This window comes from Pelodiscus sinensis, chromosome 29, assembly GCF_052426305.1.
Source record: "Pelodiscus sinensis isolate ZL-2025 chromosome 29, ASM5242630v1, whole genome shotgun sequence".
NCBI classification, from domain to species: Eukaryota; Metazoa; Chordata; order Testudines; family Trionychidae; genus Pelodiscus; species Pelodiscus sinensis.
The window spans coordinates 3874751-3897426 of NC_143080.1; the positions used below are offsets into that span (position 1 = coordinate 3874751).

The following is a 22676-nucleotide window of genomic DNA, read 5'->3' on the forward strand; positions in this document are numbered from 1 at the left end:
ATCCCAACCCAAAATTCAAGCTTCCACCCTGGATTTTGACTACCCCTGTGCCTGGAGGGGCATCTCGTTTGGAGTTTGCCGCAAATCTCTGGTGACACAGGAGTCTCACGTTTCCAAACTGACTAGCATTATTTCCTTGTGTCCCCCCCCCCCAGTCGATATGCTCCCCCTGTTGCTTGTCTGATACCTAGATCTTTGGCGTGGGGACAGGTTTCCGGTGCTATGTACAGCACCTTGCACCATGAGGTCTATGACTGAGGCTCATGGGCACTGCCACGAAAGAAAGAATAAAACATGCTGCAAAAACCTACCCTCATGCAGAGCAACATGATTCAAGCCACAATGAGAGGGGAAGGTGCTGCCCCAAGAAAGACACCCCACCTCTCAGATTTCTCGGATCCAGCTGGTCCAGACTTCGGACCGCCAGAGATCTGGACTGCAGAGCTCTTGGGCCCAGCCTCTCCCAGGAAGATGCTGCTGGGTGCTGCTTTGGGACGGGTGGGCAAAGTTTTGCTGGTTTTGTTTCAGGATTTTCATCCCACGACCTGGAACCTCAGAAGCAGCGTGAAACTAAAGTGAAATTCCTTTCAGTGCCTGGCCAGGAGCAGGGGGCTGATTTGGAGCTGAAGGTCCAGGCTAGTTCTTACTTTACTGGAGCTGATGCACCCAAAATAAGCTCCTGAAACCAAAACCTTGGCGGCAAACAAAACACCAAGAGGGGATTTACCCAGAGCTGCTCCCTGAGCAAATATGTAATAGCATGAGAAGGTCTGGAAACGGAGCCAAACTTCCCTGCAATGCTCTTTCCCAGACTCCAGGCTCTGAGCTGACTGACAGAGCTGTAAAACGTTCACCCCTCCCCTTTTTTTGCACTGGCAGAGCAGCAGGCCTGGCAGAGAACTTTAAATCTAAACGTCTGGGCCAGAATGGGCCCACGTCCTCCTTTGGAATGAAGGGCTGGCACTTCTAGCATCCACAGCTTGGTTCTTCACCATTCATGGGCGTAGCCAAGGAGATTAGACAGAGCGGGCGTGTTTATTAACTGTCCAAACAGAGATTAGTTCCCCCATTGCTCTGGGTGCTGATCAGACAGAGACAGTCCCTGCCCCAAAGAGCTCCAGACTAAGGAGACAGAAACAAATGATCATCCCCATTTTACAAACAGGGATCAAACCATTGTTCCCTCTAATTTTATCCATCTGTGTGCAGAATAAATTTTGTTATGTGCACCAAGGCATGTGTAACTGTGCACCACCAGTAGAAACACATGGTGCCGGCTGTGGGCGCTTTGCTAATCAGCTTGGTGGCGTCAGAATTTCTCCTGGGTGGCCACCCAAGTGCTCAGCTTACAGGGAAAGCTGGATCTGACCCAAAGAGAGATTAAGCACCTGCTGCAAGTGTTTTCTATAGTGTTTTCTATCTCTCCGTGGATGGTGTTTCACCAGCACCACCCTACACTTAGGTTTAGAAAGTCCAAGGTTTTAAAAAAGCAGTTCTGTGCAGAAGTATTTCTATTGTTGTTAAACTCCAAAGCAAAGAGCGTCTGGTTTGGATTTAAATATTTCTCTGATGTTTTTAACCCAGCGGTTACTGCCAATGAATAACGAACCGGAAAGTGACTCTGACTACAACCAAAAGCAAAACTAACCAGGAATTAAATACCATTGGCGTAAGCACAATAAATAATAAAAGCAGCTTACGGTATGGAGGGTAAGTTAGATTTCAACCGGCTTTGTTTTTAATATGCCAGAGTGTTCAAAATTATGAAGCTAAGAATGTATTTTATTAATATGATTAAATACTAAAATGATTAAATAAATTAGGATAGAATTATTTTGATATGTGGCATGGGAAAGCATTGAAAAATAGGTGGATACCCATTTTAGAGATGGGAAAACTGGGGTACTTGTTTAAGGTCATGGAGTGAGTCAGAAAAATGAGGAATAGAATGATAAACTGGCCTCTTCTACACTCTGTTATTGCTCTCCCACTGTTACTGTGCCCCTTTAACCACATTTAATACTCAGAAAGAGCTTTGCTTCATTTTGGGGGAGAGAAGTTTAGCCGAAGAGCTGCTAAAATGTCCCCTCCCCCCCAAAAAATGGTTCTTAATTAAAAAAGGGCCCTTAACAAAGAAATGTTTTGCCAACAAAAAATTAGCTGTTATCAAAAGTTTCCATTGATTGTGGTATTTGAATGGCCGGTTCTATCAACACGGTTGTCACAGCAGCTTTTGTGACCACTACTGACCAGTCTTTGGTAAATACATTTTTAAAAAGTCACATTGATTAAAAATGATTCCAGTTGCAGTTTCAACATAAAACTTCAATTTAAAATATCACAGAAGTGGATCCATGTCAAAGCCCGTGCCACATAAATAACGTTGGCACTTATTCCATGCAGGGCCGGCCTGAGGTATTCTGGTGCCCCGGGCACGGGTGCACGGTGCATGCGTGGGCTCGCCCGGGGGAGCAGGTCCATCCCCCTAGGGTGCACAGGCCTGCCCCTGGGGCACACGGCGTATGCGTGGCCTGGCTATGGCCGCTGGCGCGCAGCCTGGGGCCCACCCCTAGGGCGTATGGCACAAGCGCAACCCAGTTGGACCCGGCTGTCGCTGCTGGTGCGTGCTCCGGGCCATGTGGGGCCCCGCGGCCTTGGGGGGAAGGGCGTTGCTGGCTGGTGCCGCGGGGATGCGGGCGGGCTGGCTCTGCGGGAGCCAGGCGCGCGGTACCTGATGGCAGCTGTAAGGAACACCACGCGCCCCTTACAGCTGCCATCAGGCACCCCCCATCAGTTGGCGCCCTGGGCAGCTACCCGGCTCGCTAATGCCTCGGTCCGGCCCTGATTCCATGTTTCAACCAGCTTTGTATAATAAAGGGAGGTGGTGTGGGGGGAGGGCAGGGTTGTGATCCTATTTGAACTAGTTCCCTCATCCCTACTGAAGTCCTTCCTAAACCTTCTTTAAAAATGACTTTGTGGACTGAGTTCTCAATCTCTCCACCCTTTCCCTCCCCTCATTTCAGAAATTTCACCAAAGACCCTTAATATCCTGCAAAGAACATGCTGAATCAGAGCCAAACGTTAAATACGCTGGGAACAATTAACACACCATCACACTGCTCATGACAAAAGAGAGCCAAAGTCTACTTGTGTGTCAGGGGATCTCCTGGTTAACTAGATCAGATTGATTACTCCAGTAACACACTCTTGGTAAGAGAGAAACCACTGACTAAAAGCTTAGTCAGTTTCCAGTCATCATCTTCTTCCCACTCCCTCCACACGCACAGCTGCCTGAGAAAAATAAAATGATGCAACAATTCTAATCAATTTGTAAAAGGAAAATGATCAGCAAGAGAGAGAGAAAAAGAGAGAAGTTTCTAATTTTCTGTTTTTGAGATTCCAGGGGAATGATTAAATTCTCTTCCCCAAAAGTCCTGGTTTCACTTTATTTAAGGTCATGAAAACACCTGTCTTTGTATTAAAAAAAGAAAAAGCGAACACAGAGATGTAGCCCAATTATCCGTATCCTTGAAACCAGATCTTCCTTTCTGTATTTCATTTTAACCTGAAGATAAGGAGACAGATTATGCCCCACCCACATAGAAGTCACGGGGAGTTTTGCCGTTTACTACCATATAAACAGGGCCAGAATTTTACTTGTCATCTTTTTCCTCTGCTGTGAAGGATAATCCATGCGGCTCTTTGTGGCTGTAAAGCTGCCAGGAAGACATCAGAACCTGTCTAGATTTTTGTCCAAAAGTTCCTCATGGAATAACTCTCCGAGGCTGCTACAGAAATGTAGTTAGGGTCACCCTAGGGTTGCCAAGTGTCTGGTATTGGCCCAACAACTTTGGTCATTTTTCTTCCCTTTTTTTTTTTTTTTTTTTTTTTGCTCAACCAGTTATTTTCCTGCCATGTTCGGTATTTTTTGTGAAACTATCTGGCAGCCCTATTGGGGTCCAAAAAAACGCTCTCCAGACTCACATAATAGACTAGATAATGGTCTTTGGAACCATCCTCTTGAATTTCACGACAGGGAGAGAATTGTTAAATTCTCTAGGACGGTTTTAAAAAGATCTCTAGACCATCCTTAGCATTCTACGATATTCTATAGGGTTTTCCCTATCAGGATTCAATACCTTAAAAAGTAGGTATTCTTAACATTACAATCAGTATCGTATCTATGGGCCAGATCCACAAAGATATTTAGGATTTCACTTTTTATTGATTTGGGCCTAGTTTATTAAATAGCTCTAATGAGCCATGCCCAGCTACGGAGCTCTAGAACAAGCAAAAAGATCCAACTAAAACTACAACTCCCATGACTCATTTCACCTGCCTGCCTTGCACTGAGAAAAATGCCTCTCCTCCCCCCGCCCCCCAAGGGCTGGTGACCGTGTAGAAAGTGCTGGCTGGGCAGAACCTGGCTTTGCTCTGTTCCCCCGGGAGGAAGGGGTTTGCGCGGTTTGCGCGGTGTTGTAATACAACAATCTGATGGCTCTTTCACCTACCCCGTGTCGCAATGGCTGAGGGTTTCCTCTGCGCGGTTGTGGGCCGCACTGTAGTGGAAACACCCTTTGTGCCTCTAATGGAAGCTCCTTGGAGCTATTTCCGTGCCGCGGGCCCAAGGTTGCCTATGGGAGTTAGGCACCTAAATACCCCTGCGGAGCTACAGCTGGGCCTCTTGCACAGTGAGGCTTTTGAAGCAAGTGGCAGCGTTGGCGCCTTCTCTTTAATGCCTACGAGCTGGCTTGTCCACCAGCCAGAAACTAGGGATGCCGGGTGTCCGGATTTGAACCGGACAGTCCAGTATTGGAGCTTTCTGTCCGGGAAACAAATCGAGACAATAGAAACGAGACTAGAAAAGTCGGGTATTTTCTAAATCCGATGGAATGTCGATTGTGATGTCATGTCAAGCGTGTCCGGTATTTTGGTTGCAACCCTACCAGAAGCACCTCTCCAGGGCGATTTCTGATGCTAGGGACCCTTTGATCTAGCAGGCCAAGGTGCCAGAGCCATTGTCTGGCTGCTGAAGGAAGGCACAGTTCTAGCACCCAAGCCAAATTCCAGCTGGACACACGGTGGGAAGCAGCCAGGTCGATCGTCTCTCCCGGGGAATCTTTCAGACAAGAGGAGGTGGCTTGCTCGAGCGGCAGGGTCCCCTCTAATTTTGCCCGCCCCTGAGCGGAATGAACGTGATGGACACCAGGCTGGAGGGGTTGTGGTACGCGGAACAAAATCCATGTGGCGGGGGCGGGGCCAAGGGGTTCTGACTGGGAGGGGGCTCAGGGCTGGGGCAGAGGGTTGGGGTGCAGGAGTGTTCGGGCTCTGTCTGGGGGTGCGGGCTGGAGGGGGGGCTGGAACAGAGTGGTGAGGTGGAAGGACACAGGCTGGGGGTACAGGCTCCAGGGTGGGGCTGGGGCAGAGGGTGGGGAGCACAGGTATGAAGGGGGGCTTGGGGCCAAGCTGTGGAAGGGGACTCGAGGGGGGGGCTTGCAAAGGGCAGTCTGGGCCTTTTGGGCTGTGCTAGTGGTGGGGTCCAGGCTGCCACCAAGGCCAAGCACAGCAGGGGGGGAGGGGCACGGATAAGCGACCCGCTGAAGGTAGGGAGGCGGGTTGGGTTCTGGGCTTAGGAGATGGGGCTTTGAGCCTTTCCCTTATCCTGCCTTCCTAATGCGGGGGCCAGGCCCATCCCTGGGGCAGCCTGCTCCCCAGGTGGGCCCCTATCCCCTAAGCCTCTGCAGAACCCACCCCACCTCCCTACCCCCAGCAGGTCCCATAGCTGGCCTTGATGTGGGAGCCAAATCCATCCCTGGGGCAGCTTGTGGGCGGGGGCAGGGAGTGGTTCTGGGATGGGCCACCATGAGGGGGGAGGGCATGTGTCTGGCCACCCTGCTATGGCAGGGGAGCTCCGAGGCCAGGCCATGGTAGGTGGGGGCCCAGGGCTGGGCTGTTCCGGCCATAGCAGTGGGGGCTGGGCCCAGGTTGCCTTCAGGCTGCGGGAGACATCTGGTTCAGGCTCTCTTCCTCGGCCACCAGGCTGGAGGCTAGACGGGATGGCGTGGCCCTCTGTTCCTCCTCGGGTGATCCCCAGAGCACGTGCACGGTGCGAGTTAGGCGGCCCTGCGGCTGACCACACTATAAACTAGCGGTTGGGACGCAGCAGTGGGTGGAACGCTCCGGCCTCTGTCCCGCCGGGAGTCGGGGTAGATTATTTCTCATCTCTTTCCATCTAATTGAAGGCACTTCACCAGCCACCAGCGTTCTGCTCCCCCGGAGCAGCGACACAGGAAAGATGGGCTCTCCCATCTAGGAGACCCCGTGGATGCCCCTCCCCATAAGCACCCGGATCCTGGGCTTCTCCTCCAGCACAGAGAAGCGAAGCGACTTGCTCCGATTGCTCCACAAGCCAATGGCAGAGCTGAGGACAGCACCCGGGTCTCCTGCGTCCAGTCCAAGACCCTGTTCAATTGGCAAAGAGCTGCCAAGTTTAATGGAAGGCTGCAGGAGCTGTACCCTGAAAAACAGCCCCCATCACCTCTGGGCAGCACTGCGCCACCTTTCCGATGGGACGTGACCCATGTTCCCTCTAGGTTTTTCCATCTGTGAGTGGAATACATTTTGTGATGTGCACCCAGGCACATACAGGTGTGCACCACCCACAGAAACACACACTGCTGGCTGTGGTCAGCTCGGGGTGCTCTGCCAATCAGCTGGTTGGCAGCTGAATGTCTCCTGGTTGGCCACCCAAGCGCTCGGCTTACAGGGAACACTGGGCGTGGCCCTGGCACCGTGACCACGGGCAATGATTTCAAGCTCCCCTGGCGTTCTTTGTCCCCATCCATGAGCAGCACAGCACACCCCAGAGGCAGGCGCATTTCAGTAGCCAAGGGTGTAGACGCCAGTGGCAACCAGAAGTGCCCAGGGCAACATAATCTGCAGGATGCCTGATTTGAAATGTGGTGACCCACGACAGCCAGCAGGTGGCAACGGCACAGCACAGGGCTGAGTTAACCCTCTCTGCCCCAGAGAGTCTCAGAGGAGCTGCCCAGTTAAGTCTGTAATTTTAAAACCTCAGAGACTCACCAAAATAGAATCCTGAGCTTCCGTGGGCCAAACCCATGTCCTCCGATGAGAGTGGAGAAGAAAGGGGGAGCCTCCCAATTTGAACGGAAAGAAGACCCCACACTGGACAGTGTTCCCAGGCGCTCAAAAACAAACTTAACTCTGCCCCTTCCTGCATACACACACTCACTGTAGCATTCTGGCCGGACAAACCCATTTCCTTAACAGAAAGAAGTGGAGGGGAAAGATGGGGGGTTGTTGTTAAACAGAAAGTTGTTAAAGGGAAAGTCACATTTGGCATCCACTGTGAAACAGGCTCTTTAAGTGTCTCGACTCCCGCTCGGACCAAGAAGGACTAGTGAGGGGCACAGAGCATGAGCATAGACTGACTTTAATGGGGCTGGGACTTTGAAGCCTTCCTAGCAGGAGACTCAAAGCTTAGGGCAGGGGAGGCAGGAGACACAGGGCATGGCTCATCTGTCACTTTAATGAAACAATTGCGACTGGACTGCAGAGGTAGACAACTGATAAGGGAGGGAAGGGAGCATTGAAAACGCATCAGCACACGGCGCTAGCACTCTTCCCGCCCACCCCATCACAGCCGCGCCCTGTGAGGTCTCCATGAAATATTTATTACAAAGAATCAAGCGAATGGGATACCGGTTCTCTCCCCACTCCCGCCTCACATGAACAATAATAAATAAATAAAATACACTTTTAAAATAGTTTGTTAAATGACATAAATACAGGACGGTTCGTTGCTTTCAAGTGGCTTTGCTCACGTTCAGGTTGGGTCCACTTTGCAGACTCCTCCTCCCCGCCACCCTCTGCTGGGTTCAAGAGTGTGTCATGGGCCCCACACTGCTAAAGGAGATTCTCCTGCAGTTCAGCTGGTAGGGGCCTGTGCACTGGATTGCAATCCTAGGCCCGCTACCACCATGAAGCTATGAGCAGCAGCACTGAGCGAGCCATGACGTGTAGTATCTACGATACAGTGATGTGGCTAGAGCTTGCGGATTTCAAAGCGCATGGTGGAGGGTCGCTTATTATCCCCCACCTTTACAGAAAGGGGAAACCGAGGCACAGAAAAGAAGTGTGGCCTGACAAAATGGCAGAGCTGGGTGCAGACCTGAGGCACCCCAGGTCCCTGTTCTAGCCACTAGGCAGCACCGTGGGAATCACAGGCAGCTGCCAATCAACTTTAAGAGGCCACAGAGAACACATCCCTGGTGTTGGTTGTGGTTCTGCGGGGCAGGCTTTACCGCTCATGCCAGCTGTAGGAGTGGGAGACCCATGGGTCTGGTCTAAGGCAGTGCTGGGGCTCCCCTGGTGAAAGATCCAGTGATACCCCAAGCAGGCAGTAGGGGGAGGCAGCCCCCCCCAATCTAAGAGCAAAGTTTAACATTCCCTTTGAGAGGCGTGGGGGGCTGGGCTGGTGGGCACGGCTGACGCAGGCCCCTCCAGGCACGTGTGTGATGTGGGCAGGGCGCCAGGGAACTCACATCCAAGAGGCGCGGCAAGGAGCTGGGCCCTGCCGTGTCCCAGCTGGTGCGTGGGGGGACGGGGACGGGCTCTCGCGGCGCACGCACACACACCATGGCCGGACAAGGGCTGAACGCACATTAGACAGCCGCTGCGAGGCATGGTGCCCCCGGGCCAGGGGAGAGGCGCTGGGCACCCGTGGCCACTTCACGCCGGGCCAGGCCAGCTTTTGGCACCAGGTGTGCGGGGGTGAGAGCAGCTCTGCCCAGGTCAGAGGTCTGGGCCAGATCTAAACAGATCCCTTCCCCCCACCCTCCTCCCAGGAAGCTGGGGAGGGTGGGACGTGTCTGGGCCTTTGCGTAGAAGCCTCCAGCTGGGATAAAAATACCCCAGAAACAAAGGGCCCCGAACCCTGGTTCCCACCCCAGAAGTGGGCGCACTGGCAGAAGGGGGGGGTGTTCCTGGGCTGCACGGCAAAGGAACTGGGCTCCCCTCCGTCGTTCAGCTCCCCCAAATGCAAAACACCCACCTGGGGCTTCCAGGAGCTGCCTTGGAAAGGGGCAGAGAGGCAGCGTCACGGGCCTGTGGGGCCCCAGGGTGTGAAAACATGGGGGGGGGGAGGGCACCACAACGCCCCCCCTTAGCCCAGGCGCCGCTTGTATCCGGATGCCCGAAGAGGGCAACTGCTCTCCGCCCGGCGCACTGCACTCGCATGCGGGGAGGCCGTGCCGCTCAGCAGGCAGGGAGCACGCCGTCCGTGCACCCCCCGGGCCCTATGGGGCACACGCATGCACTTTCCCCTCCCCCACCCGCTCAGCCCCGGGGGAGCTGCCAGCCGAGGCACTGGAGCACAGAGGAGCCGGGCGGGGGCCGGGTTCTGTCGTAGGCACTGGAGCACAGAGGAGATTCCTCGGCGCCGGGCAGGGGCCGGCCATCCCAGGCCTCTGGGTCCTGGAGAGCACCGTGGATACACATGAGGGGCTGAGAACGGGACGGGGGAGGAGCCGGGGGAATGATGGGTACGAGGGTGGAGCGTGCTTTCCTCCCGGGAGGAGGTGCCCGCCTCCGGGCATGGTGCCCCACAGGGAGGGCAGGGGAGCAAGCTGGGCCCCACTTTGGTCAGCTTTGGGGGCAGGGCAGGCCTGAGGCCCCGGGGGGGGAGGGGGGGAGTACATCTTCACTATCTTATGGGAGGTGAGGAGGCAGGGTGGGGACACCACTGGCAGAGAGGCCCCCCCAGCGCTGCTGGCAGGGGAGCCCCATATGGGGGGGGAGTGGTACAGTCTCAAGCCAACCCTGCTATGGGGCACAACCAAACCAGCCTCAAAGGGGAGAGACCCCCCCCAGCTCTACTGACCTCCTATAGATAACGCCCCATGGCGGGGGCCCCTAGCAGCCAGCTGCCCCCCCCTAGCGGATGTACACGTCCCGCCCCCAGCCCTCCAGGTCGTTCTTGTTCCGGCTCATGGCCTCCTCCTCGCTGGGGCAGTAGCGGTCGCGCCCCTTGCTCCGGCCCCGCAGCTGCCGGTTGTGGTTCTGCTGGTCGGGCTCCGCCTCGTCCCACGAGCCCTGGCGCTGGTGGGAGCGGCCCAGGCCCCGGGGGTAGACGCCGCGGGGCTCACCCTCCAGATCCTCGTAGGGGTCCGTCTCCATGTCCATGCAGGACTCGCCCGGCTCCGTGTAGGCAGAGTCGCGGCTGCCCTGGGTCTCCGAGTCGAAGGTGTCCTGCCGGGACAGGCCGCGGCTGGCCAGGCGGCCGTGCGGCTGGCCGGGCCGCCCCTGGCCGCGGCTGGCCGGCTCCCCTGGGTAGTCGTGCAGGCTGGCGCGCTCCCCCTCACGCAGCTGCTCCCCATGCACTAGGTAGGGTCCCTGGTTAGACGCAGCGACAAACCATGCGAACGGGAGAAGACAAGGCCGAGTTAATGGGGCCACTGGGGGCAGCTTAGTACTGGTTAGCACACCGCACGCACACACACACACAGCGGCCCCCACACCCACTTCGGGCAACCAGGGAGCGGGAATTCTGGGGTCCCAGTCCCGGGGCTAGGAGGGTGAGTCCGCCTGGAAACAAACGCACCGGTGATGGAGTCGGGGGTGGCTCAGGGCTGGGCTGTGGGTGGGATGGACGGGGGCAGAACAGTGTATGGGGAGCCCCGGGCAGGCACAGCGGGGGAGGGGCTGTGGGGCAGGACCGGTGGAGCCCTGGACGAGGGATGTTAACACGTGGTTATTAGGCTACTCGAGCCGTCGACAGCATTTTTACCGACTACGCGATGAGTCGACGGGGGAAAGCAGCCGGCTCGCGCCGGGACCGAACCTGCGATTTAAAGCGCAGCAGGAGCCGGGGGGGGCAGATGGCAATTTCAACTGCAGAGCCGCAGCGGGGTTCGTCCTGGCTCGAGTCCGGACTGAGCCAGGCCCCCTGCCGAGCTGGCAGCAGCCTCTGTCCATGGAGGGTCCCAGTGGGGAGTGGGACACCCATGGACAGGGGCCGCTGCCGCAGCAGGCTCCCCTGCCGCCCTCCCGCCCCATGATGCTGCCTCTGCAGCAGCAAGGAGGGGGCAGGTGGCACCATGGAGATGGTGTGGAGGCGAACCGGCTTTTAAGCTGGTTCCCCCCAGCACTGGCTCCTGCTCCCCCCCCCCCCACCTTGTTGTCTCTGATATAGAGGCAGCAAGGGGGAGGGGAAATGCGAGATGTGAGTAGTTGAGCTAATCGACTAGTCAACTACTCGCTCACATCCTCAGCCAGGACTGGCACAGCAGGGGAGGGGCTATGGGGCAGGGTTAAGGGGTGCTGGCAGGGCCAGGTATGGGGCGCCCTGGACTGGCACAGCAGGGGAGGGGCTGTGGGGCAGGGTTAAGGGGTGCTGGCAGGGCCAGGTATGGGGCGCCCTGGACTGGCACAGCAGGGGAGGGGCTATGGGGCAGGGTTAAGGGGTGCTGGCAGGGCCAGGTATGGGGCGCCCTGGACTGGCACAGCAGGGGAGGGGCTGTGGGGCAGGGTTAAGGGGTGCTGGCAGGGCCAGGTATGGGGCGCTCTGGACTGGCACAGCAGGGGAGGGGCTATGGGGCAGGGTTAAGGGGTGCTGGCGGGGCCAGGTATGAGGCGCCCTGGACTGGCACAGCAGGGAAGGGGCTGTGGGGCAGGGTTAAGGGGTGCTGGCGGGGCCAGGTATGGGGCGCTCTGGACTGGCACAGCAGGGGAGGGGCTGTGGGGCAGGGTTAAGGGGTGCTGGCGGGGCCGGGTACAGGCTGCCCTGGACTGGCACAGCAGGGAAGGGGCTGTGGGGCAGGATGAAGAAGTGCCGGCAGGGCTGAGTACAGACAGCCTTGACTGGAGAAGCAGGAGCGGGGTTGTGGGGCAGGGTTAAGGGGTGCTAGTGGGGCCGGGTACAGGCCGCCCTGGACTGGCACAGCGGGGAGCCGTGGGTGGGATTGAGGGGCCCCAGTGGAGCCAGAATGAGAGATGCCTGCCTGGCTCCCGGCTGCCCGAACGGGGAGGCCGCGAGCAGCGTCTCTTCCGCTTCCCAACGAGCAAGCGTTAGAAACGCCAGGCACCGCGCCACAAACATGCCCGGACCTCCTCCCGCAGCGCCCCCCTCCCCACACAGGGCACCACACAGCAGGCTCCCCACGGGGCCCCAGGCAGCCGGGGAAACTCCACTTGCACTTACGGGGGAACCGGACACACCCGGAGGCAACGGGCGGGAGCAGGCCGGACCCGGAGGGGCGGGCACAGGCTGGATGTGCCAAGGTGCCGTTATGTGAGCTCAGTGCCCTCGCAGCTGGTGGGCAGGAGCTGCGATGCCTGGGGGGTGCAGCTGGTTGTCGCTTCACAGGGGCTTGGTGGTACCCACCAATTGGGCATCTCTGCTACCAGCCAGGCCAGCCGTCAGCTCTGCCCCCCAGGGGTGAGGTATACCGGTGCAGCCGTTACGGTACCTTCTTGCCATGGGGCGGGGGGGCAGCGCCAGGGCAGGAGCTAGGAGCCCAGCTTCCTAGCCGAGGTGAGGAAATTGCCTGACGCTGCCTTGTTAATGGCCCCCATCTACACACGCGGGGAAGGCGTCGGCCAGAGACGTCTGGCAGCCGGGCTGGGGTTTGCGGCTCAGGTCTGGCTGCGCTGGCGCTGCCCCCGAAGGTGGATGAGGGATCAACCCCTCCCCCAGCCCGCCCTGCAGAGCCCCATGTTTGGAAATCCCGCCACAGCCTTTCCGCCCGCTCTGGGAATGGTGCTCGGGGCAGGCCCTGCTCCGAAGGCAGCGCCCAGCCACGCCAAGAATCCTGGCTAGATTTGAAACGGGAAGGCGCGGTCACGCCCTGGGCAACCTGAGGGGGGCGCCCTGGCTCCCCGGAGGGGGCAGCCTCTGTGCAGAAGTCCAGGGAGGCGGGGACACAGGAGGGTGCTAGCAGCGTAAAACCGGCTCTCTGCGATGCTCGGGCGGCGCCGGCGGGGGTAGGGGGCACATCCCTTCGTGGTCTCCCCCGGGCACGATGCCCCCAGTTCCTGAGCCTCAGAACGATGCTGGGCAGGCAGACGGGGCCCCTCCCGCACGACCCGGGGGGGCGGCGGGGGGCAGCAGCAGAAGTGGGGTGCGGGGGGATCAGCCGGAGATTCCCAGGATCATTTCTTCCTCCGTGTTCAGAGAAGGCGCCGCCTTCCTCCTCTTACAGCTACAGCGCGTGCTCCTCCACCCGGGGCCGGGGGCTCTGCCCCTGCTCCGGGCTGCCCTTCCCGCCCCAGAAGCCCAGGTTGCGCTGGAGGGAGGTGAGCACCTGTACCTGGAGGTTGGAGACGGGGGCGGGGCTGGAGGCCAGGGCGGCGGTCGCCATGGTGCGGTTCAGAAGGGGATTGGGCGGGTTGCTGCTGGGCGGGTGCGTGGCCTTCCAATAGGCTTCCAGGTACTCGGCCAGGTGCTCACAGGCGTCCTCCAATTGGTTCTCATCCAGAATGATGTCAAACATTTCCTGCAAGGAGAGAGGGGCGTGAGGTGGTCCAGCAGGGGGAGTGGGGAGGGGCAGGGGGCGGGGCCTCATCCAAACTGGGAGAGTGGGGAGGGGCAAGGGGCGGGGCCTCAGCCAAGCTGGGGAAGTGGGGAGGGGCAGGGGAGGGGCCTCATCCAAGCTGAGGGAGTGAAGAGGGGCAGGAGGCGGGGCCTCATCCAAGCTGGGGGAGTGGGGAGGGGCAGGAGGCGGGGCCTCAGCCAAGCTGGGGAAGTGGGGAGGGGCAGGGGAGGGGCCTCATCCAAACTGGGGGAGAGGGGAGGGGCAGGGGGCGGGGCCTCAGCCAAGCTGGGGGTGTGGGGAGGGGCAGGGGAGGGGCCTCATCCAAACTGGGGGAGAGGGGAGGGGCAGGGGGCGGGGCCTCAGCCAAGCTGGGGGTGTGGGGAGGGGCAGGGGAGGGGCCTCATCCAAACTGGGGGAGAGGGGAGCGGCAGGGGCAGGGCCTCATCCAAACTGGGGGAGTGGGAAGAGGCAGGAGGCGGGGCCTCAGCCAAGCTGGGGGTGTGGGGAGGGGCAGGGGAGGGGCCTCAGCCAAGCTGGGGGAGTGGGGAGGGGCAGTGGGCAGGGCCTAAGCCAAACTGGGGGCATGGGGAGGGACGGGGCCTCAGCCAAGCTGAGGGAGTGGGGAGGGGCAGAGCAGAGAAGGGTTCTGGGTCAAACTAGCAGTGAGAGGCAGTTAAGGTGGTAGTGGGAGGTATCGGCCAATCAGGGCATGCCGTGGGGCAGACATTCCCCGGCTGTGGGGGGCAGGGACTTGGCCAGGCTGCGAGGACGAGGCGGGGATCAGGGCAGGCACTCTGCTGAGCTGGGGGTAAGGTGCAGGCTGCGGCGCGCCGTGGGGCGGGTACTCACTGGCGGAGCTGGGGCATGGGGCCGTTGTGTGGGCAGGAGACAAGCCGTGGGGCGCACTCACCGGAGGGCACTGCGCCAGCTTATCCGAAGCCACCATCTGCACATTCAGGTGCTTGGCCTGGGACTTGCCCCGGGACTTGACCAGCCTTTGAAGCACCTGCAGGCGGCCAGGGGCGAGGAGTGAGCGCCGGGGGCGGGAAGGGGCAGCGTCTGCCCAGGCCCCAGGGGAGAGGCTGGGCGCGTGGGGCTGACGCAGGGCGAGAGAGGTGACATAGCTGCTGAGCCCAGCGCTCCGACAGCAGAGCCGCTCTGTTCCTCTACAACGGGGTCGCCGATCCCTGGCTCTGCAGCTGCCCTTCAGTCCCGAGCCGCAGCCCCTGCCATCCCAGCCTGGGGAGACACGTCCCTTCGAGGAGAAGGCTGCGACCCTACAGCTCGTAACCCTCTCCCCTCCCTTCTGCTCTGACCAGGGGACCAGCCAAAACCCAGATCCCACATGCCCAGCGCCAGGGGCCCAGGGGTGGGAGAGACCCGCAGGGAGGGGACAGCTGCCTGGGCTGACTTCACCCCCTTCCCACCCCACAGAGCAGGGCCTCCCCCGACATGTGAGCCCTGCGCAGGGAGTGCAGCACCAGCGGCTCTGAGCCCGGGGGGCACTTGCCCTGCTGCACCCGGTGGCCCCTGCTGGAGTGGCCCTGCCTCCACGGGGCAGTAGAAGGGGATTTCATGTCCCTGCCCAGCTGCAGATCTCGCGGGGGGTTAGGACGCATGGCGGCGAGCTGAGGGGCTCCACTCCCACCCCACGGCCCCCGCAGAGCACATACCTGCACCTGCGTGCCAGGGGAACGGTCCCAGGGCACCTCTTCTCTCTGGTACTTGTTGGGCCCCCCAGCAGGGGAGGTTCTGGGCAGCAAGTAACCAGTAACCCAAGATCTGAGCCACCCCTCTGCAGGGTCCAATGCACCCACCTTGGGCAGTGTCCCCGGAAGCTGAGTGCTAGGGTGGCTGCCCAGGAGGGATTCAAATGCCATCCAGCTGATTAGCAGAGCGCCCGCAATGCCCACAGCTTGTGTGTCTAGTGGTGGTGCACATCCGCACACGCCTCAGTGCACAGAACAAAATTTATACCACACATGGACGGAAAACAAATCCCAGGGAACACTGACCTTGGGGGAGGTGATCTTGATGTAGACGATGATGGGGGCCAGCGAGGTCTTGGCCAGCTGGGCCGGGTGGTTGATGGTGTCGGCGTCCAGAGCAACGAGCTGCAGGGTCCGGGCCAGCTCGAAAATCCGCTCGATCTCGCTCTGCACCTCAGCTGTTGGACCAGAGAGACAGTGAGAGACTCTCGGGGGGTGGAGCCGGGAGCAGAGAGACCGTGAGAAATGGAGGGGCAAGCTCTAGGTGAGGGCCAGGGGCAGAGAGACTGAGAGACATGGGGAGGCAGAGGAGGGGGAGAGGATTGAGGGAAGGGGTCAGGTGGGGAGGACCAGGGCAGTATGTTGCGGAGGCTGCGGGGCACAGCAACAGGGGAAGTGATGTAGTAGGGGCAGACCTTGTGTGGAAGAAAGGGGAGAGGTAGAAGGGTTGTGGGGCAGCCAGGGCTGGCCTTACCATGAGGGGAACTGAGGCAACTGCCTCAGGTGCCAGACTGTGGGCGGGGCGCCCCTAGAACCCAGAGAATTGAGACCTTTCAAAGTTTTGGCTCCAGCGAGGGAGCATGGGGGCGTCATTTGAGCTCCCCACCTCAGGTGCCAAAATGTTGTGGGCCGGCCCTGGGGGCAGCAGTGGGGAGCGCTGCAGCAAGCAGCCATCCTCTGGGGTCTCTGTGTCCCACAGGCAGCGGAAGCCCCTCCCAGACACGTGGGTTTCGCTGCGGCTCCGCCTCCTTCCCCAGGCGGGAGGGACGTGTCTCCGGGTCCTGGCGTGGGGAACGGCCAGGCCGTGCTGCACACTGGGGTCGCCGGGCACGCACCCAACGTGCGACGCTGCCCAAGATCATCCAGCACGGGGCGGGGCGGGGCCTGCAGCTGGGGGCACGCTCACCCCCCCCTTCCTCTGCGCCGAGCTGGGGACAAACTAAACCCCAGGGCCCCACATGCCTGGACCTGTATCAGCCCTGGGGTGGGAGACTCTGGCCCCACCTTGCTCTGCTGCCCCCTGGTGGCCCTGCGGGAATGACACGGGTCCCTCTGGCGGGAGGAGCAGGGGGCTACCCGCTGGCCCCCCGCTCGCCGTGGCCAGCTGTGGATCCCACGGGGCTAGGCAGCGTGGCAGGGAGCGGTCTGGGCGGGTCCCCGAGAGGTTGAAGTTACATACCCAAGACATCTGCACCAGGAGCAAGGGAGGAAGGAAGCAGCGCGGAAGGAGAGGAAGGGGGAGGGAAAAGAAAGAAAAGGGGGGAGGGGAAAAAAGAGGACGTGAATTGTACCGATTGTCCCAGGAGTTCAGTGTCAGGCCCCCTGCCCCCGAGCCCGGCCCAGAGGGGGCAGCAGGCCCAGCTCACACGAGCCATGTTAGTCACCCGGCACGGACAGCAGAGCAGCTCGGTCCCTTTAAGTCGATGGGGCCCCCGGCTCTGCGGACGCCCTTCAATCCTGCCCCGCTGCCAGCGCCCAGGAGACCCCGAACACGCCGTGGCCCCGCTGAATGGGAGGTATGTCACAGGGGTGGGGGTCCTGCTTGGGGTGGCCAAGCATCGCAGCACGCTTGAGGAGAAGAGCGCCAACCCCCTTTCCACGTAGCACAGGCGGGCGAGAGAGACGCCAGCCGGCCCTGCCTGGGAGCGGGCGAGCAGCATGGAGCAGGGGCGCCCTTGCAGGCAGGACAGGACGCCTCGGGGCAGGCAGGGCACTCCAGGGCCACCGGGGAGCAAAGGAAGGGAGGACGCAGGGATGAAGGACCCAGTGAATTCAGATCCAAGCCAGGCAGGAGGGCTCCCCCTCCAAAGCCAGGCGGTCGGTCCCAGCGAGAGAGGGCCCAAAACCAAAGCAGGCCCGGAACAGCCAAGTGGGGCTGGGGTGTGGGAAAGGGTTCGCTCCCCAGCTCCCCCCGCCCCCCACCGGCCTCACCCAGGCTGGAGCGGGTGCTGGAGCGCTCGATGATGGTGTGCTTGCTGGGGTTGTTCAGCACGGAGCGCTTGGCCAGGGAGATGTCGGCCGTCACCCGCGTGATGGAGATTCTGAGCGGGACGGAGAGAAGAAGAGCATGAAGGGGGAAGGGAGGCCTCTGGCTTTTGCCCTGGCTCCAGCAGGGAGCCCATCCCACCGGGGCCGGCCTACAGGCCCCCAAAGTAGCCCTGGGGACCGAAGTCAGGGTGCGAACTCCAGCCCCGGGCTGCACATGGCCCCCTGCCCAGCAAGGGGACACATGGCAAGAGCGCCCGACGCCTGACTCTGGCCACTGACTTCACCGCGGGCAAGTCGTCGGTTCTCTCGCGAGCCTGAGCTGCAAAAATGGGGCGAAAGAAACAGCCTGTTTCGGGGAGGAGAGAATTCCTCGTGCTCCCGGAGTGCTGGGAGATCCTCCGACAGAGGGGGCAGAGGATGGGCAGGGGTTAGACTAGCTCAGAGGGAGCGCCCTGCATGAGGCCGGAGTGACAGCAGGCGACCCACATGCTGGCATCTCCCTTGTCCCCTAAGGAGCCTGTCACCAGGGTGTCCCGTCACGTGGGGCGACTCCAGGAACACAGCTTTTGAATAAAACGCCATTCCCCTGGAGCCCAAAAAGGGCCATGGCCGGGGTGGGGGAGGGGGGCAGGACTGGGTCCGACCAGGCCCATGGCTTTCTGAGCCCATCGGCCAGCACCACATGGGGAGCAACCTCCCACCCCGCATCCACATACACTGGTGCTGTGAATCCCGACACCCCCTCCCCCACCTCCCATCTCCTGCTTTGGCTCAGAGGGAGGCAGGATGGGTAGGCAGGGCTCTCTGGCCCTGCCCCTGGCCGGGGAAGGTGAGACCCTTCCACGCCCTACGAGAGCCACAAACCCAGCCAGGGCCCCTCGGGGTGGCAGCGTCTCTCCGGGGGGGCCCACACCTGCCGTCGAAGTGATGCTTCAGGAAATCGAAGAGGGCTTTCTGCATCATGTCCGTCACCTGGGGAGAGAGGGGAGGATGGAGTCAGGGGCGAGCCGGGATTCCCTGCATCAGTGTGTGCTGCATGGGAGGGGGGCGAGGGACAGACAGACAGAGCGGGGGGGGAGGTGCATGTAATGCCAGAAGCCACTGGCTCCCCCCGGCACCGTCCCTTCCTCACTGTCACTGGAGAGAGCCCGCGTTGATATTATCCATGCAGGGAGCGCGACACAGCGGAGGGGTCCAGCAGGAGCTGGAGAGAGGAGGACGGAGATGGCCTGGGGCAGGGGCGGGGGAGTCGGTGAGATGGAAGGGGAGGGGAAGGGGGAATGGCCAAGCAGATGGATGGCGGGGAGGGAGCAGGGTGAATGAAATCAAGGGTCGCCTGTCGCCCGCAGCATGTGCCCCGCCCCTGTGCCGCCCCAGGCTCCTCACCTCGTACCCCTTCAAGGAGGGTCCCACGAGGATGATCGGCCGCATGGAGGGCACCACGTCGTAGGGCGGCACGTGCTCCGCCTGCCAGAAGGGGCAAAAGACAAGGTGTGATGTGTGCCCGGGGGGGGGGGGGGAGTCACTGGCACCAGGGGGTCTCGCTCGTGTCCAGAATGGAAGCGCCTTGCAGGGTGGGGGTACCGCTGGCTCAAGCTACCCAGCTCCCGCTGCTGCCCCCTTGGCGGGTAGCCAGGTGGCCCTGCTGGAAGGTTCTGCCCTGGTGCCGTAATGGCCCAGCCCGGGGAAGGAAGCTGGTGGCCTGGAGACACCCATGCTGGTGGCTCCCCGTGGAGCACTGACCCAGCCCATCACCGCTAGGGAGAAGCCAGGTGGGGAAGGCTCCTTACAGGGGTCCAAGCCCGCCCCCCATGTAACAGGCAGGTCAAGTAAAGCCCTTTTACTCACCGATTTCTGCTTCTGCTTGGCTATGTCCAGTGATCACCATGAATGGGGCGGGGAGGGGGCAGGCGAGAGAAGATAAACAAGGCATGCGTGTTATTGACAGGTCACGACACGCAGCGGCAGCAGGAAAGGGTCTGCAGCCGGGGCGGTGGGTGGGAAATGAGGACAGGTAGGGGAGGGGGGCTCTGGAACTTGGTGCTGTGTGCAGAAGGAATGGGGGGGGGGATCAAAGGGAGGGTGTACGGGGGGGACGGTGCAGCTCGCACCGGTGTCTCCCCGGTGCTACTCGGCTCTGCTCCCCACTTCAATCCACACACCCCCCCGGCAGCAGCAATGTCCCCCTCCTGCCCCCGTGGCTCCCAGGCTGCCCCCTTGTGCTGCACTGAATCCCTCCCCCCCCAACTGATCACCAGCTCTGGAGCCCCCTGGGGACCCCGGGGTGAGGAATGCCTAGGACACCCAGCTGCAGCCTCTGCCCCTGTGCCCTAGTGCGCCCCCCGGGCTGCTCATTAAGCAAGATCCCAGCAGTCTCCGATACAGGGATGCTGCCCCTGGGGGAGCGGGATGGGTACCCAACGGGAGCCACCTCCCCCCACATCTACTGGGGGGAGGGCGGGATGGGGGAAGAAGGGGTGTGCACTGGAAGGTTCCACTTCCATGCTTTACATGGGGGGGGCCTAGCATTGGAATATTCCATTCCCATCTTGGAGAACCGCTAGAACATTCCATTCCCAAGTTTCATGGGGGGAGAGGAAGAGCATTGGAACATTCCATTCCCATCTTGGAGAACCGCTAGAACATTCCATTCCCAAGTTTCATGGGGGGGGGGGGGAGGGAAGAGAATTGGAACATTCTATTCCCATCATGAAGAACCGCTAGAACATTCCATTCCCAAGTTTCATCGGGGGAGGAGGGAAGCATTGGAACGTTCCATTCCCCGTCATGAAGAACCGCTAGAACATTCCATTCCCAAGTTTCATGGGGGAGAGAGCATTGGAACATTCTAGTCCCATGTTTGGAGCACCGCTAGAATGTTCCACTTCCAAGTTTCATGGGGGAGGACAACTCTGGAACATTCCATTCCCAACCTTCACATGAGGGATGGGGGGCAGTGCTTCAGACTTCACATGAGGAACTGCTGGAATGTTCCACTCCATGTTTCATGGGGGAGGAGCAGTGCGAGAACATTCCACTCCCATGCTTTATCCTGGGGGGGGGGGGAAGGTTTGAACCCACCAGAATGTTCCACTCCTGGGTCTCATAGGGGCATGGCTGCGCTGGACTGCTCCATTCCCATGCTTCACGTAGCAAAGGTGTCGACAGGCAGAAATGCTCTTAACTCACAGGGGGCATGTGTGATCACTGGAACATACCATTCTCAAGCTTCATTTGCATGTGCGTGTGTAGGGGAGCCAGATGGGGGACACGCCACATGGCTGCCCCCTTCCATGTCATGCTAGAGGCAGGGTTTCCTGGTGTGATGTGCCACACACCCAAAAGTGCCTGCACAGGGGACATCCAGCCCCTGCTATAGGTGCCTTGGTGCTCGTGATAGTGCTCTTACCCCATAGCGTGCCCCATGGCGCTGACCAAGAGCAGCAGCTGAACGACAACAGGACCACATCCGAGCCATGCCCCTCCCCCCAACCCCAAGCCCCCCAACCAGGCCGGCGAGCCCCACACACAGGGTGAATCACGGGTATTAGCAGCAGGCGTGAGCGAGGGTGCGGCAGGCGGGTGCAGAACCCCACTCTGGGCCCCTTTACCTTCTTAAAGAAGGGGATGCGCTTGACGTTGGAGGGGGACGTGGTAACACTGCTGACGCTAGGCTTAGGGGATCGGGAATGCTCCGGACCCTCAGCCTCCTCTGCCTCTAAGTCAAGGGCGTCTAGGTCATAAGCTAAATTAGTCATGTCCAGAGTACCTGGGGGAGAATAGGGGGAGAGGGAAGAAAACAAAAAGAAAGAAGAGAGGGAGGGAAGGAAGACAAAGTAAAACGGGGAAAGAAGAAATAACTGAAAAAAACAAAAGAACAAGAAAATGTACCAAAGGGAGGAGGGAAAAATGATTTGGAGAACGAAAGAGAAAAAGGAAAGGAAGGGAGAAAAACCAGAGACTTCCCTGCATATGGGGTAGACAGGAGGGCAGGGCAGGGGTGGCAGGCACCATGCCTGTGAGGGCAACAGGGCATCTGGTCGCAGGTTTCCTCTGTGTGCCACGGAGGTGGGCATGAGTGGGCATGTCTGGAGGATGCCTGTGCCCCGGCGGGCATACTTGGAACACGCCTGCGTATACGCCCCTCTGCCTCTGCCCACGTGTTCATCCGCTCACATGTGGGACTCTCCGTGGGTGTGCCAGCATGGGTGGCAGGCCCCCACGTCTGGCCCAATACGAAGGCTCATCCACCTGGCTGCCCGCGTGTGTGTTGTATGCGCAGCCCTGGGCTGCGTTTGCAGGGCACATGGAGATCCCAGAAATCCTACTGCAGTTCCTGAGCAGATAGCTGGGCAGTTCCAGGCTGGCACCCCTGTCTTTCTGCCCCCGTGGGGCTAGCTGGTCTCAGGGGCTGAAGGGCTCACAGCTAGAAGGGGACCTGGCAGCCAAGGCCACAACTAGAATCAGCCGCTCTCCTCCAGTCTCTCCTAGGGGTGCAATGAACTTTGCCATCTGGGGGCTGTCCGCTGTCAAACAGCAAAGGGAGAGGGAGGTCTTACCGCTAGCAGGCGGGGTAGGCCTGCGGGTCCCCGTCACCACATCGCCCAGGCTGGAGCTGGAGTTGTCCCCCGATTTGCTGCGTGGGGCAGAAGGGGGGGAGGGGTAAGTGCTTGGAATTTCCTGGGGGGGTGAGGGGGAAAAGTCTGGGGGTGGGGACCAGATTGGGAAGCAACAGAGGGACCCACTGTGGCAAATGCTGAGCAAGTGGGGAAAAGGTCTCTCTGTGAGAGGCTTAACACTGGAACCGCCCCAGGACGATGCAATGTGCCCATCTGCCTTGGCATCTTCTGCTCCCCTGCCCCAGCCTGGATCAGACCACTGGGGCCAGAGGCTAGCACTCTCCCACTCACCTAGGGCTGTACCAGATCAGATCAAGGGCCCATCTAGCCAGCAATTTTCCCCACTGTGACAGTACAGACGGATGAGTCCACCTGTTCCTGCACACCCTTCCTGACCTCTCCCCAGCCAGCATGCAGGCTCAGCCCTGGAGCATGGAGATGGAAAGTCCTTTGCATCCTCGGCTGGGTCTCCGCTGCCTGGTCCCTAGTGCAGGAGTTTACCACTGAGCACAGGGAATGACAAT

The 22676-nt window shown here is 60.0% G+C and overlaps 1 protein-coding gene across 6 annotated transcripts in view; it reads right to left on the bottom strand.

The window, feature by feature from the left end:
• Nucleotides 1-7304: 7304 nt before the first annotated feature.
• CACNB1 (calcium voltage-gated channel auxiliary subunit beta 1) overlaps nucleotides 7305-22676 on the bottom strand; it is a 34975-nt gene continuing 19603 nt past the window's right edge. Inside the window, exons 5-13 of one of the 6 annotated variants that reach the window (XM_089773893.1) lie at nucleotides 22093-22169; nucleotides 19382-19401; nucleotides 18920-19000; nucleotides 18447-18505; nucleotides 17477-17586; nucleotides 15572-15723; nucleotides 14467-14562; nucleotides 13332-13517; nucleotides 7305-10416 (exon numbers count right to left, since the gene is read on the bottom strand). In XM_089773893.1, the coding sequence (XP_089630019.1) occupies nucleotides 9958-10416; nucleotides 13332-13517; nucleotides 14467-14562; nucleotides 15572-15723; nucleotides 17477-17586; nucleotides 18447-18505; nucleotides 18920-19000; nucleotides 19382-19401; nucleotides 22093-22169 (1240 nt within the window). In that variant the 3' untranslated portion in view covers nucleotides 7305-9957. Of the gene's footprint in view, nucleotides 10417-13331; nucleotides 13518-14466; nucleotides 14563-15571; nucleotides 15724-17476; nucleotides 17587-18446; nucleotides 18506-18919; nucleotides 19001-19381; nucleotides 19402-21144; nucleotides 21303-22092; nucleotides 22170-22676 lie in introns of all 6 variants that reach the window. The other 5 variants (XM_075911758.2, XM_075911760.2, XM_075911761.2 and 2 more) reach the window with 5 other exon arrangements.